This window comes from Balaenoptera musculus, chromosome 10 (assembly GCF_009873245.2).
Source record: "Balaenoptera musculus isolate JJ_BM4_2016_0621 chromosome 10, mBalMus1.pri.v3, whole genome shotgun sequence".
Lineage (NCBI taxonomy): Eukaryota > Metazoa > Chordata > Mammalia > Artiodactyla > Balaenopteridae > Balaenoptera > Balaenoptera musculus.
Window position 1 is genome coordinate 65,963,272 of NC_045794.1, and position 13,768 is coordinate 65,977,039.

Genomic DNA, 13,768 nt, shown 5'->3' on the forward strand with positions numbered 1-13,768 from the left:
ATATATGTTTCTTATGTATCATAAAAATGTATAACAGCAAATGTTGTGAAAATGTGTGTTGAACCAATTTAACCTTTATTTCAGCTATGCATTTTTTCATCCTGTGATATTTGGCACAATGACATGTTTATTTGCTTTTCTCTCTTTTTTCTCTCACTGTTATTTATTTACTTATTTTTTGCTTGCCATAGGGCACTATCTCTAGGGATGTTTGCAACAATATCTGAATATCTGAATCATTGACAGCCAAATATTAACAGCCTTTTCATGGAAATTCTTTACTTAGAATTTTAGAATTTAGAATGGAATATCCATTTCAATGTGATCAAAATATGTTCATTCAATGAGTCATTTATTTAAAGAACACTGATTATGTAGTACAACAAAAACTAGTCCTTCATAAAATTATTCATAAATAATTTTATCCTCGTGTATCATTTTAAAATAATAATTTATTGATATTTAGCTAGTTATATGTTAGGATAACTTTTATTTATCAAAAATAAACTGGAATATCTAGAACATAAAGAAATCTTAAAATTCAACACTTAAAAAGAATCCAATTAGAAAATTGACAACGTGAACAGACATTTTACCAGAGAGGAAATATGACTAGCAAATAAACTCATGATAACATAGGTTTTCAACACCATTAGCTATTGGGGAAATGCAAATTGAAACCACAGTGATATATCACTATACATCTACTAGAACAGATGAAATAATAATTTTTAATAAAATAGTGATAATACCAAATGTTGGAAAAGATGCAGAAATACTAGATCTCTCATACATTGCTAGTGGGAATGTAAAAGGGTATAGCTACAATGGAAAAATAATTTGGTGATCTTTTATATACTACCAAATGTAAAATAGATAGCTAGTGGGAAGCAGCCGCATAGCACAGGGAGATCAAGATCAGCTCAGTGCTTTGTGACCACCTAGAGGGGAGGGATAGGGAGGGTGGGAGGGAGACATAAGAGGGAGGATATATGGGGATATATGTATATGTATAGCTGATTCACTTTGTTATAAAGCAGAAACTAACACATCATTGTAAAGCAATTATACTCCAATAAAGATGTTAAAAAAAATTTTTTTTTAAATGCACTTACTACATGATCCACCAATTACACTCTTGGACAATTATCATAGAGAATTGAAAACTTAATGTCCATGCAAATATCTGTATATGAATGTTAATAGAAGACTTATTAGTAATGACAACAACAAAATAACTGGAAATACCCAAATGTTTTTATAAATTAAACTCTTACATCCATAAAATGGAACACTACTCAGCAATAAAAATAGAATGAACTACTGATATATACAACAACCCTGATGGACCTCAAGGTCACTGTGCTATTGTCTTTTGCAAATGACAAAACTATGGAGATGGAGATTGATTAGTGTTGTGAGGAGGCATGGAGTGCAAGTCTAAGGGGAAAGCAAGAGGACGTTTCTTTATGGTGATGGAATAGTTTTGTATCTCGTTTCTGGTGATGGTTACAGGAATCTACACATGGCATTAAATTGCATAGAACTACATGCAGATACAGGAAAGCATGAAAAATGGTGAAAACTGAATAACGTCTATAGTCAACATTATTGTACCAGTGTCTGTTTCCAGGTTTGATATTAAACAACAGTTATATAAGATATCACCACTGGGGAAAGCTGAGGGAAGGTTACAGGGGACAGTATGAATGATTTTTGCAACTTCCTGTGAGTCTACATTATTTTTAAGTTCCGAGTATCATAGAAATGCATTCTGTATAAAAATACATATATTATAAAAGGCTAAATAAATAAGCAAATAAGTTGGATCACTGTTATGGTTTCTGTGATTTATAGATGTCAATGATTCTATAATGCATCAGCCATTTTGCTTGTTTTCAAAATTAAATGGCTTAAATGATCTGTGTAATACTCTTTATAAACAGAAACTTGAAGCAAATCAGTTTTATATGGACATCAAAATGAACACAAATATTTTTTAAATTGTAATTGCTAAATATTTCATTTCAGTCCCTAAGGACCCACCGAACAACATGACATTTCAGAAGATACCAGATGAAGTTACAAAATTTCAGTTAACATTTCTTCCCCCTTCTCAACCTAATGGAAATATCCAAGTGTATCAAGCTTTGGTTTACCGAGAAGATGATCCCACTGCTGTCCAGATTCGCAACCTCAGTATTATCCAGAAAACGGACACATCTGTCATTGCAATGTTAGAAGGACTAAAAGGCGGACGTACATACAACATCAGTGTAAGAATACATAGCTTTTAATTATTCACCTGTCTTACAAAGTTGATTTACAAACTCAGCATTCAAAAATACTGCAGCTTATGTACATAACACATTTTTCCTATCTTTTCGTGGGATCGCTTAAGACATGCCAACTGAAAATAAATTTGGAGAAACAAAATTGCTGATTTCCTATTTTAATACAGCAAGTCCTGTGAAAATATGTAAACAACAAAAAAGCTTGCACAATTATAGTGGAAATCCAGAAATAAAGCAGGAAGAAAATCCACGTTAAAAGTTAAAGAGCAGTGACCCCTGCTCGCCGAAACTAGAGAAAGCCTGTGAGCAGCAATGAAGACCCAACGCATCCTAAATAAATAAATAAATAAATAAAATCGATAAATAAAAGTTAAAGAGCAGAAATATATAATGAGATGATTCTGCCTAAAGAAAAACTGTTTCTGTGTGATTATAGGTGGAAAATGGAAAAACAAATTTCAAAGGCAAAAGTCAGAAATAACTATGTGATTGAAATTCACATGTATTTCACACAACTATTACTAAAAGCTAATATCATTTTACATCTTAATTCTAAATTATCCATTTGGTAAAGTAAATATGTATGTGAGTTCATATACATACACACAGACACATACACAATTTGTTTCATCCTTTCACTATTTTTGCATGTCTTGGAATTTTCAAACAGTCATATAGTTCAGAAAATCATCTTTTTTTTTTTTTTTTTTTTAATTTACAGCTGTGTTGGGTCTTCGTTTCTGTGCGAGGGCTTTCTCTAGTTGTGGCAAGCGGGGGCCACTCTTCGTCGCGGTGCGCGGGCCTCTCACTATCGCGGCCTCTCTTGTTGCGGAGCACAGGCTCCAGATGCGCAGGCTCGGTAGTTGTGGCGCACGGGCTTAGTTGCTTCGCAGCATGTGGGATCTTCCCGGACCAGGGCTCGAACCCATGTCCCCTGCATTGGCAGGCAGATTCTCAACCACTGCGCCACCAGGGAAGCCCAGAAAATCATGTTTTAAGCAACATAGAATTCACCCTATACATTCAAGTAGCTCCATAACTAATCTTCCTGTCAACTCTTTATATCAGAAAACTGTCATTAATAATCTGTGTTGTTTCCCTCGCAAACTTTATATCTCATTATATAATCTGACTTGCTAGGATTCTTGCTGCACGTACCATTAAATGAACCCCCGTAGTAGAAGATCTATTAGAGAGAAGGTGGTGGTTAAGGGAATGAACTGACCTAGGTTCAAATTCTGGCTCTGCTAGTTTCTTTCTGGGCAATTTCCTCAAATCTGTGCCTCAGTTTCCTTATCTGAAAAATAAGTAATAAGAATAGTAATTTCTGTGTAGGATATTAATAGTTATGGTAGGTAGCAAGTGTTACAAGAGTTTTGGCTCTTGCAAATAAAAGAAAAAACAGGAAATAAAGTACAACCGATTCATAATTTAAAGAAAAACAAATCTGATTGTTTGCAAGTACAACATAGTGTCCTCAACACCTGAGAGTTTATTAGATATGTGTAACTTTCACACCTGTCCCAACCTACTGAATCAAAACCTACAGATCTTCATTTAACAGGGTTTGCAAGTGACTTCTTTGCTCACTGCAAGTTGAGAAACACTGCCCAACTTTATTATCTCACTTAAAGGTTAGATTGTAAAGAAATAAAAATAATTAAGCACTTCATAACATCACTTTGTATTTTGAATACTTCCTTTTTAAAATTACATGCACCAATAAATATTTCCTTTAGATATTTTTAAGCTACATTTTATGGGCTTGGTTTATTTAGTATACCTACCACATCACGTATATTAGTATTTTAATTCAATCAAAATACTACTGAAACTATCCAGGGGGTGGAGGGTGGGTCACTAATGTATGAAACAAATTTATTAATTCCAATAAAGATATATTCTGAATTGTGTTTATTGAATACAATGAAATTGGCCAAGAACACAGTCTTTTACACAGCAAGATAAAGTGAATAAAAGAAGAGCCTGTGTCTGCAGCTTCCTAAGCACAAAGTTAATTGAAAGGATTCACATTTGTGTAAATCACCCGCTGTAGATACAAACAGAAATGCTTTATGTGTATATGCTGCATTATGCAGGGTATAGCGTCAGATACTTTGGGGCAGGGGTGAAGCAGGGCATAAAGGCCAACTTTCAGAGGGATGATTTAATACAGGAAAACTGGGAGGCTGAGGAATAGTGTTTCATCTCAGAGAAGGAAAAAAAAGAGCGTCTTGAATATGGATTTAAAGAAAGCTGGAGTTAACCTAGCTACAGAGAGAAGGTACAGATGTTAGAGTAGATGAAGAGAGAGTGTAGACATAGTGACTTTTCTGCTCTTTCCTCCTAAAGGTTCAAATTGAAGCCACATCATTCTTGGTCTGTATGATAGGGCTGTTTAGGTCACTCAGCCTTTGTTCTCAGGGCTTAGTACCATAATATCAGTTGTAAGAACTATTTTATTGCTAACGTTCTTCCTGCATATATTAATTTGAGTTCAAGAAAATATAATTAACAGACTATATGAATTGTTTTCAAAAGTGCAATCATTTTAAAATGACATATAACCATAATCAGTTATACATACACATATGCAATAATTTGAAAATAATAACAAGGTGTTTCTTTGTTTTAGGTTTATGCGATCAATAGTGCTGGTGCAGGGCCAAAGGTTCAAATGAGAATAACCATGGATATTAAAGGTACATGAGCTGCCTTCCCATGAAATACTATTGTCTTAATCAAAGAGTAATTATAATTTGTATTCTGTATTAGAGTTAAGGATGTAGTTAAGCTTTTAAACGATGCATATGCATATAATAAGCATATATTAAGTAATAAGTAATGTATGCTTATCAGGCTATAATTAAAATGTCTAAATCATAATTCAAATTACCATGTTAATTACAGAGAATGCCCACTGCTATTTATCTTGTATTTCTTTTCTGCTAAATTTAAACTTTTCTGAGACAAAGTTTATAATTGTATTTTATGTTTTTAAAATTTTATTGAAAAGAAAGCTCCTTTAAATTACCCATGACTAGACTTTGACTAGTTCTAATTAGATTCCTTGACTGATCTTTATTTATTTTGAAAGTCAGATTCTTTTCAGTTAATCAAATAGTGCTTGCTGAACTACCATATAATAACTTTATGATTCTGACTATAAAAGTAGATCTATCAATTCATTATTGACAGGGATTTTTTTTCATAGAAAATATATGAAAATTTGGAGACTGCCTCCCCCACCAAATTCCACAAAAGCCATAAAAGATTATTAAGAGGACTTCAGGGGCATTCAGTCATTCAAGGTGCCTTCTCAAGACTGAAAATATGCACACAGTTTTGCCACTTCTCTAACATCCTGTGTAAAACCTGCAGAGAGATTAAAAAAAAAAAAGTGTATTGACCTTTGGTAGAATTCCACCTGATGCTCCTCTCTCTGAAACAAAAAGTAGCTTTTCTCAGTCTTTGGTAAGCATAGCACAGCACAGTGATTAAAAAGTGCCAGCTTTTAGGCTGAGTCTAGAGTCAAGTTGCTGTGGTTGAATTCTGGATTGGCCACTCGATACCTGTTTGACTTTGGACAAGTTTCTTAACACCTATAAGCCTGTATAATGGAGATAATACTAGTTCCTACCTCATAAGTTGCTGTGAGGATTAAAAGAGGTAATCTTTGAAAAATCCATGGGACAGTGCCTGGAAACAAGCATTGTTAAGAATAAGAAATAATCACTATAAGATAAAGCTGATAAATTTTACTTTTTTATCAATGGGTAGTTTATATAACTATAATACTATTTGTGTTATTTGCTTTTAGTTGATAAATATGTACTTGGAATGTACAAACTCCTAAAGTCTGAAAAATATCAGCTACTTTAGAAAATGACTTCATAAAGAAGAGCTTACCTCATACCATCCTAATTTCTCTTTGTTATTTAGTGGCAGACATATTCATATATTCAGTATACAGGTAACAATAGATGCATTATATTTATTTAGTAAAACTTCCCATTTCAGATACTTTGGTCATCCTCAGGTAGAGATGACTAGTTCTGACTTTCCATGCCTTACATAGGGTGGATAGACTCACAACCAGTTATCTAGAGAAGATATATGAGTACTAGGGGCAGTGGTTCGGTCCTAGAGAAATGAATTTTTCTCCAGTAATATGCATGATTTTATTAATGACATGGAGTGACACTGGATTAATAGTTGTGTCATTAAATTTGCATTTGACAGATACTACCGAGTTGGATAGTACTGTCCCATGCCGGATTCCTCTAACTGGAAACCTTGTCTTGGGGACCCCCCAGTGGCCTCTCTCAAAGTTTCTCAGAACTTCCTGAAACCTGAGGCCCTCCCTGCTGAATCCTCTCTTCCTTCCTTCTCCCCATTCACACGTGTCAGGCCTGTGATCTGTGACCTTGCCACCTGCTCTTGCCCCTGCCCCTTTATTCTCATAGATATTTTCCCCAATAAACTTCTATACATCCGTTTATGTCTCAGAGGAGTGAGCTAAGGGATCAAGTCAAAAAGACTTGGTTCCAGTCTTGATAGTTCCCTCTTACCACTATGTAGCATAAGGCCATTTTCCTCATGCATAAAATGGAAATGATACTGCCAATTTTATGGCATTGTCGAGAGGCTTTTTAAAAAGATTTTATAAATATGAGAATTGAAGTTTGATTAAGCAACTTACTGATGCTCAGCTAGTGTATGTAGCTATAAGATGAAATGAAACAAGAGGAGCTTCTACAAATATTGATTTTGGAGATACTTGCATGCATTGACGGTAAAATGTGAATTATCATGGCACTTTTAGAAAATTATTCTGGCAGTATCTGTTAAAGTTAAAAGTACATGTTTCTTTTGTTCCAGAAATTCTGCCCTTGGGAATATATTCCATAGAAATAAAAGGATCAGTAAATAAGGCTAAATGTATAAGGCTGAGTAGTGAAGCAAATGTTCAAAACCTGAAGGAAAAGTGAATTCCCATCACTAGATGAATGACTGAATAAATATGATGCAGTTGCACCATGATATACAACATAGTCATTAAGAAGAATGAGTTAGCCAGAACTTGGTGACTTGAAAAGATTTACACAAGTCTTATTTAAGTGAGAAAAACAATATGTGGGGTAATTATAATACTTAATATAGCACCATTAAAACATATCAGTGAGAAAAATCCATTATGTATGACTTTATGTATTTTTATATGATTATGTGAACATAGAGAAAAATATGTGAGGATACCATCTAGATGTTTGGTATGGATAACTGCAGGGTTAGAGGGCAGGGCTCCTGGTATGACTAGAATAGAAACTGGTAAACCAGCTAAAGGAAGTAAAAGAAAAAAAAAAACATGAAAATACTAGTATGATTTAATGCATTTGTGAAAATTAGAATTTCTTTAATATATAAAGAGGAGTCAGATGTCTAAAAATCACACCTGGGTCCCATTATCTTAGGCAAGTCTCAAATATATAATTATACCATTAGGAGGTAATAATTGCTAAATATCTGCTGTATCCAAACAAAAATCTGTTTCATTTGTTATTTATATTTGTCCTCACTTTATCTGTAAATTACTGCATGAAAGGAGAATTCAAAATGATTTTCTCTGCAGAAACAAAAAATGAATTGGTAGTGATATTTCTTCTTTGTTTATAGCTCCAGCACGACCAAAAACCAAACCAACCCCTATTTATGATGCCACGGGAAAACTTCTTGTGACTTCAACAACAATTACAATCAGAATGCCAATATGTTACTATAATGATGACCATGGACCAATCAAAAATGTGCAGGTGCTTGTAGCAGAAGCAGGAGGTATCATCACATGCCAGCTTATCTTGTCAAATAGCAGTGTGTGAACTGCTGAATGCTAAAGACATTTCAACTCAAAATTAGTAATATAAGGTTGACTCCTGATTATTACACATCTCTTGAGTTTAATAGATTGTCAATATTATTATTAATTTATTATCATTAATTTTACTGATCATTAATATATGCCTAAAATATTTTACCAAAATTTAAAAAGGCACGGTTAAAATATGTGATTTATTTATTCCATATGCTGGTAGGATTGTTTTGATTTTGGCAGGATGGAGTCTTGACAGCTTCTTTGGAGGTGTGAAAGAGAGAGTTAGTTACCCTTGACTGAGGAATGTTTTTTCTCCGAGAAGTCATTCTCCACAATGCCTATGGATTCATGTGTGATGGGAATGGATAGGGTTCCCTAATTATCCAGGTAGATCAGCTGAATCATCCCTGGTGGTTCATAGAGTGACAGATGTTGCATCCAGATTTTCCTCATGCAATTATAGAACACCCTTTATAAATGTGAAAATACATTTGGATATTACTTGTAATCATTATTCTTTTTTCTGAAAATAGCTCAGCATGATGGAAATGTAACAAAGTGGTATGATGCATATTTTAATAAACCAAGGCCATATTTTACAAACGAAGGCTTTCCTAATCCCCCATGTACAGAGGAAAAGACAAAGTTTAGTGGCAATGAAGAAATTTACATCATAGGTGCTGATAATGCATGTATGATTCCTGGCAATGAAGACAAAATCTGCAATGGACCTCTGAAACCAAAAAAGCAATACTTGTAAGTATAATTTATGCTTACTATGCATCATGTTAGCAAGCTAGCTGACAACTTTCGTCATCCATCTACCCCTGCAGCCATCTTTCCAGTAAGTGCTGGGCATCCGTAATGTATTGTGACCTAATGCATGATAAAGATCAACAAGGCATTGTCCTTACATCCCGTAAACATACAGTTGTAGGGAAAGTAGGCAAGCTTAAAAGTAATTATGGTTTGTTGTGTTAAGTGACTAAGGGCAATATGAAAAATGTGCAAATTGGAGAACACAGGTAGAATTTAATTCTTTCTGTAAAGGGCAATGTGACTAATGTGTACTATTTTGTGTTTTTCACTCACTTCTCTGCCATGCATGCTAATGTCAGGTTTTTAGAAACACGATTCTAGTCTTTCAGTTAATTGTGGCTTCAGTTTACCTCAGTGATAGCAATCATTTTCAGCTTTTCATACTATCAAACAACTGAATGAGGAATTGAAATCTTTACAATTCACTTTAATATTTGGTATTGTGTAGATTATAATAATCTAATATAAAAACCAATGCTGATATTTTAGCTTTATTAAATGCTTTGCTAAATTGGTTATTTTTCTCCTACTAAATTGACTGTTATTTTTGTGTCATGACTATAACTTTTTAATTATTTAAATTATTTAATTTTCAAAATATAATTTTTACTACTAAATTTGAAAAATACAGCTAGTTTCATTTTTGCCTGCTAAATCACTGTTAAATTCTTCATAAACATCCTAGGACAAGTTAACATTAGAAAAGTTAGAGAAGTTAGGCATTTGAAAAAAGAATGCTCTATTATCTGTTATTAAGTACAATTACTTGGGTTACTAAGTTATGGCCTGAAATTAATCATCATACAATAACAGTTACAGAAATGATATACCACAAAGTTTAACATTTATCCAAGAATTGTTGATTTTACATAATTTTTTCCAAAACATTTCATATAATCCATAAAATCGCAAGAATTTGAGAAGAATAGGAATTAAATTATGAAGTGCAATTTATTAATGTAGATTGGTTTTATATTTTAAAATTCTTGTAGGTTCATAGTTTTGTTTTTTTAAAGAGTATGGATTTCTTTTTTTAAATAAATTTATTTATTTTTGGCTGCGTTGGGTCTTTGTTGCTGCCCGCAGGCTTTCTCTAGTTGTGGCGAGCGGGGGCTACTCTTCGTTGCGGTGCGCGGGCTTCTCACCATGGTGGCTTCTCTTGTTGCGGAGCATGGACTCTAGGAGCACGGACTTCAGTAGTTGTGGCATGCAGCCTCTGTAGTTGTGGCTCGTGAGCTCTAGAGCACAGGCTCAGTAGTTGTGGTGCACGGGCTTAGTTGGTCCAAGGCCTGCGGGATCTTCCTGGACTGGGGCTTGAACCCATGTCCCCTACATTGGCAGGCGGATTCTTAACCACTGTGCCACCAGGGAAGTCCCATAGTTTTAAAATAAGGTAAATTTCGGTAGTCTCTGTGGTGACAGAATCATCCAGTGATTTTTTTAAGATTGATTTTCTTCTGCATCCATTTTGTATTTCATATGGCATGAAAGCACAGAAAGTGAAAATACAGCTGTGCACACTCGGAATTAAGAAGCATTGTTCCTCATTTGTTTATATTTGAACAGGATAAGTTTTATATGACTATTCTAAATCTGGCTTATTGGCATTTTCAAAGGTGGCTGAGGTATAACAGTTATTACGCTTTATATTTATAAAGTGTGCTTGTGCAGACATTCAGTGGTTTCATCCAAATAAATCTATGAAGGAGGTGATCTACTTCATCTGATTAACGTGTTGACTATTACATAAGTCTGGTCAAATTCTTGGTCACTCTCTCATGAAGTTCACGAGGTCCATGTACAAGATAATTTCATGTAAAGATATTATTTATTTGTCCTGATGGTGATTGATTTCCAAGTTTACACTTTGTAAGTTAATTTTCTCTTTAACAAAAATGTCTTTTTCACAGCCATTTGTTAAATTATTCATAGAAAAAAAAAAGTCATATGGTATGTAAATTGTTGTTGTTTTTTATTTCATAGATTTAAATTTAGAGCCACAAATGTCATGGGACAATTTACTGACTCTGATTACTCTGATCCTGTTAAGACTTTAGGTAAGACATATTTTGTAGTTTAATTTCATTTATAATCTCAACACGCTAATCACAGCTGTAACATTCATTAGTAAATGTATTAATCCATGACGAATGTTCTCAAGGATAAAATCATTTCAAGGTTAATTATCCTGACTAAGGAAAAAATAGTATTTATAATACTCTTTTAAGTGATGGATGTTCCATCTATTCAAATCTGGATATAGACTTCAGTATGGTATTTGGTCTAGGCTGATGTGTAGGAACATTACACTAAGCAAATACTTATTTGGCTGTTTAATATGTAACCTTATATGTAAAACATTTTTACTTCATAAAAAAAGAAAAAGGATTATGGAAATTTTCCTGAAATAATCCTAAAAGATAGAAGCTTACCTGTCTTTTTAAATTTTATTTTCTTTCTGATCAACTCTGAGTTTTTCAATTATATCCACCCAGTCAGGCCTGAATAAAACGTCAATACAATTCAGTCAGATGCAAGTATATTTCTTCTTCTTCCTTTTCTCCGCCTTCCTCTCCCCCTCCTGCTCTCCCTACTATGGCTACTACTTCTTCTCTTCCCCCTCCTCCCCTCCTCCTTCTCCTTCACCACCAACCTATCTAACATTAAATATTCTGGGCCAGACATACTCTGAGACTCTTTGTATGTATTCACTGATGGGCTCTTCACAGCTATCCTTTAATTTAGGTCGGTGGTTCTCAACCAGTGATTTTACTCTCCAGGGGACATTAGGCAATGTCTGGAGCCATTTTCGGTTGGGTTGTCACAATTGTGCGGGCTGAGCTAGTGGCATCTAGCGAGCGGAGAGCCCAGGGATGCTGCTACCTGTCCTTCAGGGCATAGGACAGCCCCTCCAGCAAAGCGTTATCTAACCCACAGTCAGTCGTGCTGAGGTTCAGAAACTCTGTTAGGTGCCAGTGTTAGTTCCACTTCACAGATGAGGAAACCACGGCCCAGATTAAGTAATTACGTGGCTCTGCCGGCACAAATTTTACAACCATTACAATACAAATGCAGGATTTAGACCTGGATTCAAATCTTGGCTCTACCACTTGAGAAAATAATTTAATTTCTATAAACCTCAGTCTCCTTGTTTGGAAAATGGTGATATTATCTGCCTTGAAAGATTTATGTAAAATAATATAGGTAAAGATATTAATATTTTAGAGTTATAAAGTGTTCAGTGCTCAATAGCTTCTTTTTGGATGAGTTATAATGGAAGATTTTAAAAATATATTTCCTTAGGAGAAATTGTTTCCCTAGGACTTCTCTGAGTAAATCACAGCTTTCTATTTCCTCTGTATCAGGCTCTGAGAGTGTGGAACTTTGTATGTTGTTCTGATCCACAGTATATCATGAATGCAATAGATTTCAGTGATAGTTATGGCTGGAAGAAGATAGAAAATGTTCCAACCTTTTCAGTTAGAAAGTCTCATCTGGTTGTGGAACATTAATTGTATAAAAAGCCAGTTTCTGCAGCCTCCACTTAGTTAAGGAAACTTTGGATCTTGAAGAAACGAAGGGGCACACGGTTTGCTACATTAATGTTTATAGGGGAATAACCTATAAATTTCGTTAGCTGTGCTGTCTGCTTAAATTCCATAAAATCACTGGTTTGATTAATTTTACGTAATCAATCATTTTTAAATCAGTTGACTAGACTTGTGGTTTTGAAATTGTGTCAAGCGTTTCTGCATTTGATAGGTGAGTTTATCACACCCTGACACCACCACAGTAAATGTTTTGATGGCATCAACTTAACTTCCTTTAGGTTATAGCATTCAGAAACTATGTATTATCACAGCTAAATGGTGACCCGGTATATTTACCGATGGAAGATAAGAAACATAGTACAAGTGGATTAGCTCATATGTCTTACAGAGATGACATTTTGAGGGCACGGTGCTAAAAAGAGATCACTTTGCTGTGTTGTTTGCTGTGTGCTGTTCATCTCATAGCTTGCTGGTTTTATATAGATTATCGATACGAGGACAACATATTCAGCCAATTATCTGAAAGGTAAAGATGAGACATCTAGGTTAATAGGAATGAAAGAAGAGGGAAACCAAGCATCAGGAACCATGGTGTACAGGGACGTGATTCCCAGATTCTGCTAAGTGGCTTCCCTTTGGCCAAGGATGGGCCTCATCCATCACTTTGGCCACAGGTAGTCTCAAGATGTCCCTCAGCGACGGTCTTCTCTTTCTTCCTTTGTCTCTCAGCCAAGGCAGTGGAATACAATAGGTAATTCTAGAAGATAGAAGAAATACACCATCAGTTCTCTGATTCCCCTTTTGGAATCATCACCACCACCCAAGTCATCCAGGTGCTAATGTTTGTGTGCCCTGGTAACAGCAGGAGTATAAGGGGATGTAAGATGTATAATGAACGGCAGAGCACCAGATCCTGTCAAGGTCAGAATAGGAGGGAAACACAGGCTGGGCACAGTCTGTGAAATGCCACTGGGTTGGTAAGGGGTAGTGACAAGGAAGAGTCCCACGTATCTACGATCAATTTTTCAGGGTTCATATGCTATTTGGAGACCAGTGACACCAGGATAGCCTTTCAGGCTCCTCCTTAGGGTGGCCTTCCATGGGCTCTCTTCTGATAGATAGCAGCTTTATAATAGGAGTTTGCTCTCTAATGCTTACTCCGATTGACCACATAAAATTCTGCTATCTAGATAGTTATTTGTAGCTAGTAAAACAGTGCCAGGCAGGAGTGG

General features: G+C 35.1%; 1 protein-coding gene and 1 long non-coding RNA gene across 3 annotated transcripts in view; one reads left to right on the forward strand and one right to left on the reverse strand.

Moving 5' to 3' along the window:
- PTPRQ (protein tyrosine phosphatase receptor type Q) overlaps positions 1 to 13,768 on the forward strand; it is a 269,344-nt gene that overhangs the window by 202,676 nt on the left and 52,900 nt on the right. Inside the window, exons 45-49 of the mRNA XM_036865712.1 lie at positions 2,032 to 2,276; positions 4,930 to 4,996; positions 7,971 to 8,129; positions 8,700 to 8,922; positions 10,969 to 11,042. Of these exons, the coding sequence (XP_036721607.1) occupies positions 2,032 to 2,276; positions 4,930 to 4,996; positions 7,971 to 8,129; positions 8,700 to 8,922; positions 10,969 to 11,042 (768 nt within the window). The remainder of the gene's footprint in view (positions 1 to 2,031; positions 2,277 to 4,929; positions 4,997 to 7,970; positions 8,130 to 8,699; positions 8,923 to 10,968; positions 11,043 to 13,768) is intronic.
- The window catches only part of LOC118901912, a 90,124-nt gene continuing 79,911 nt past the window's right edge, over positions 3,556 to 13,768 (reverse strand). Inside the window, exons 3-4 of one of the 2 annotated variants that reach the window (XR_005021489.1) lie at positions 11,418 to 13,293; positions 3,556 to 3,591 (exon numbers count right to left, since the gene is read on the reverse strand). This is a non-coding gene — a long non-coding RNA (uncharacterized LOC118901912). Of the gene's footprint in view, positions 3,592 to 11,067; positions 13,294 to 13,768 lie in introns of those variants that run through there. The other variant, XR_005021490.1, reaches the window with a different exon arrangement.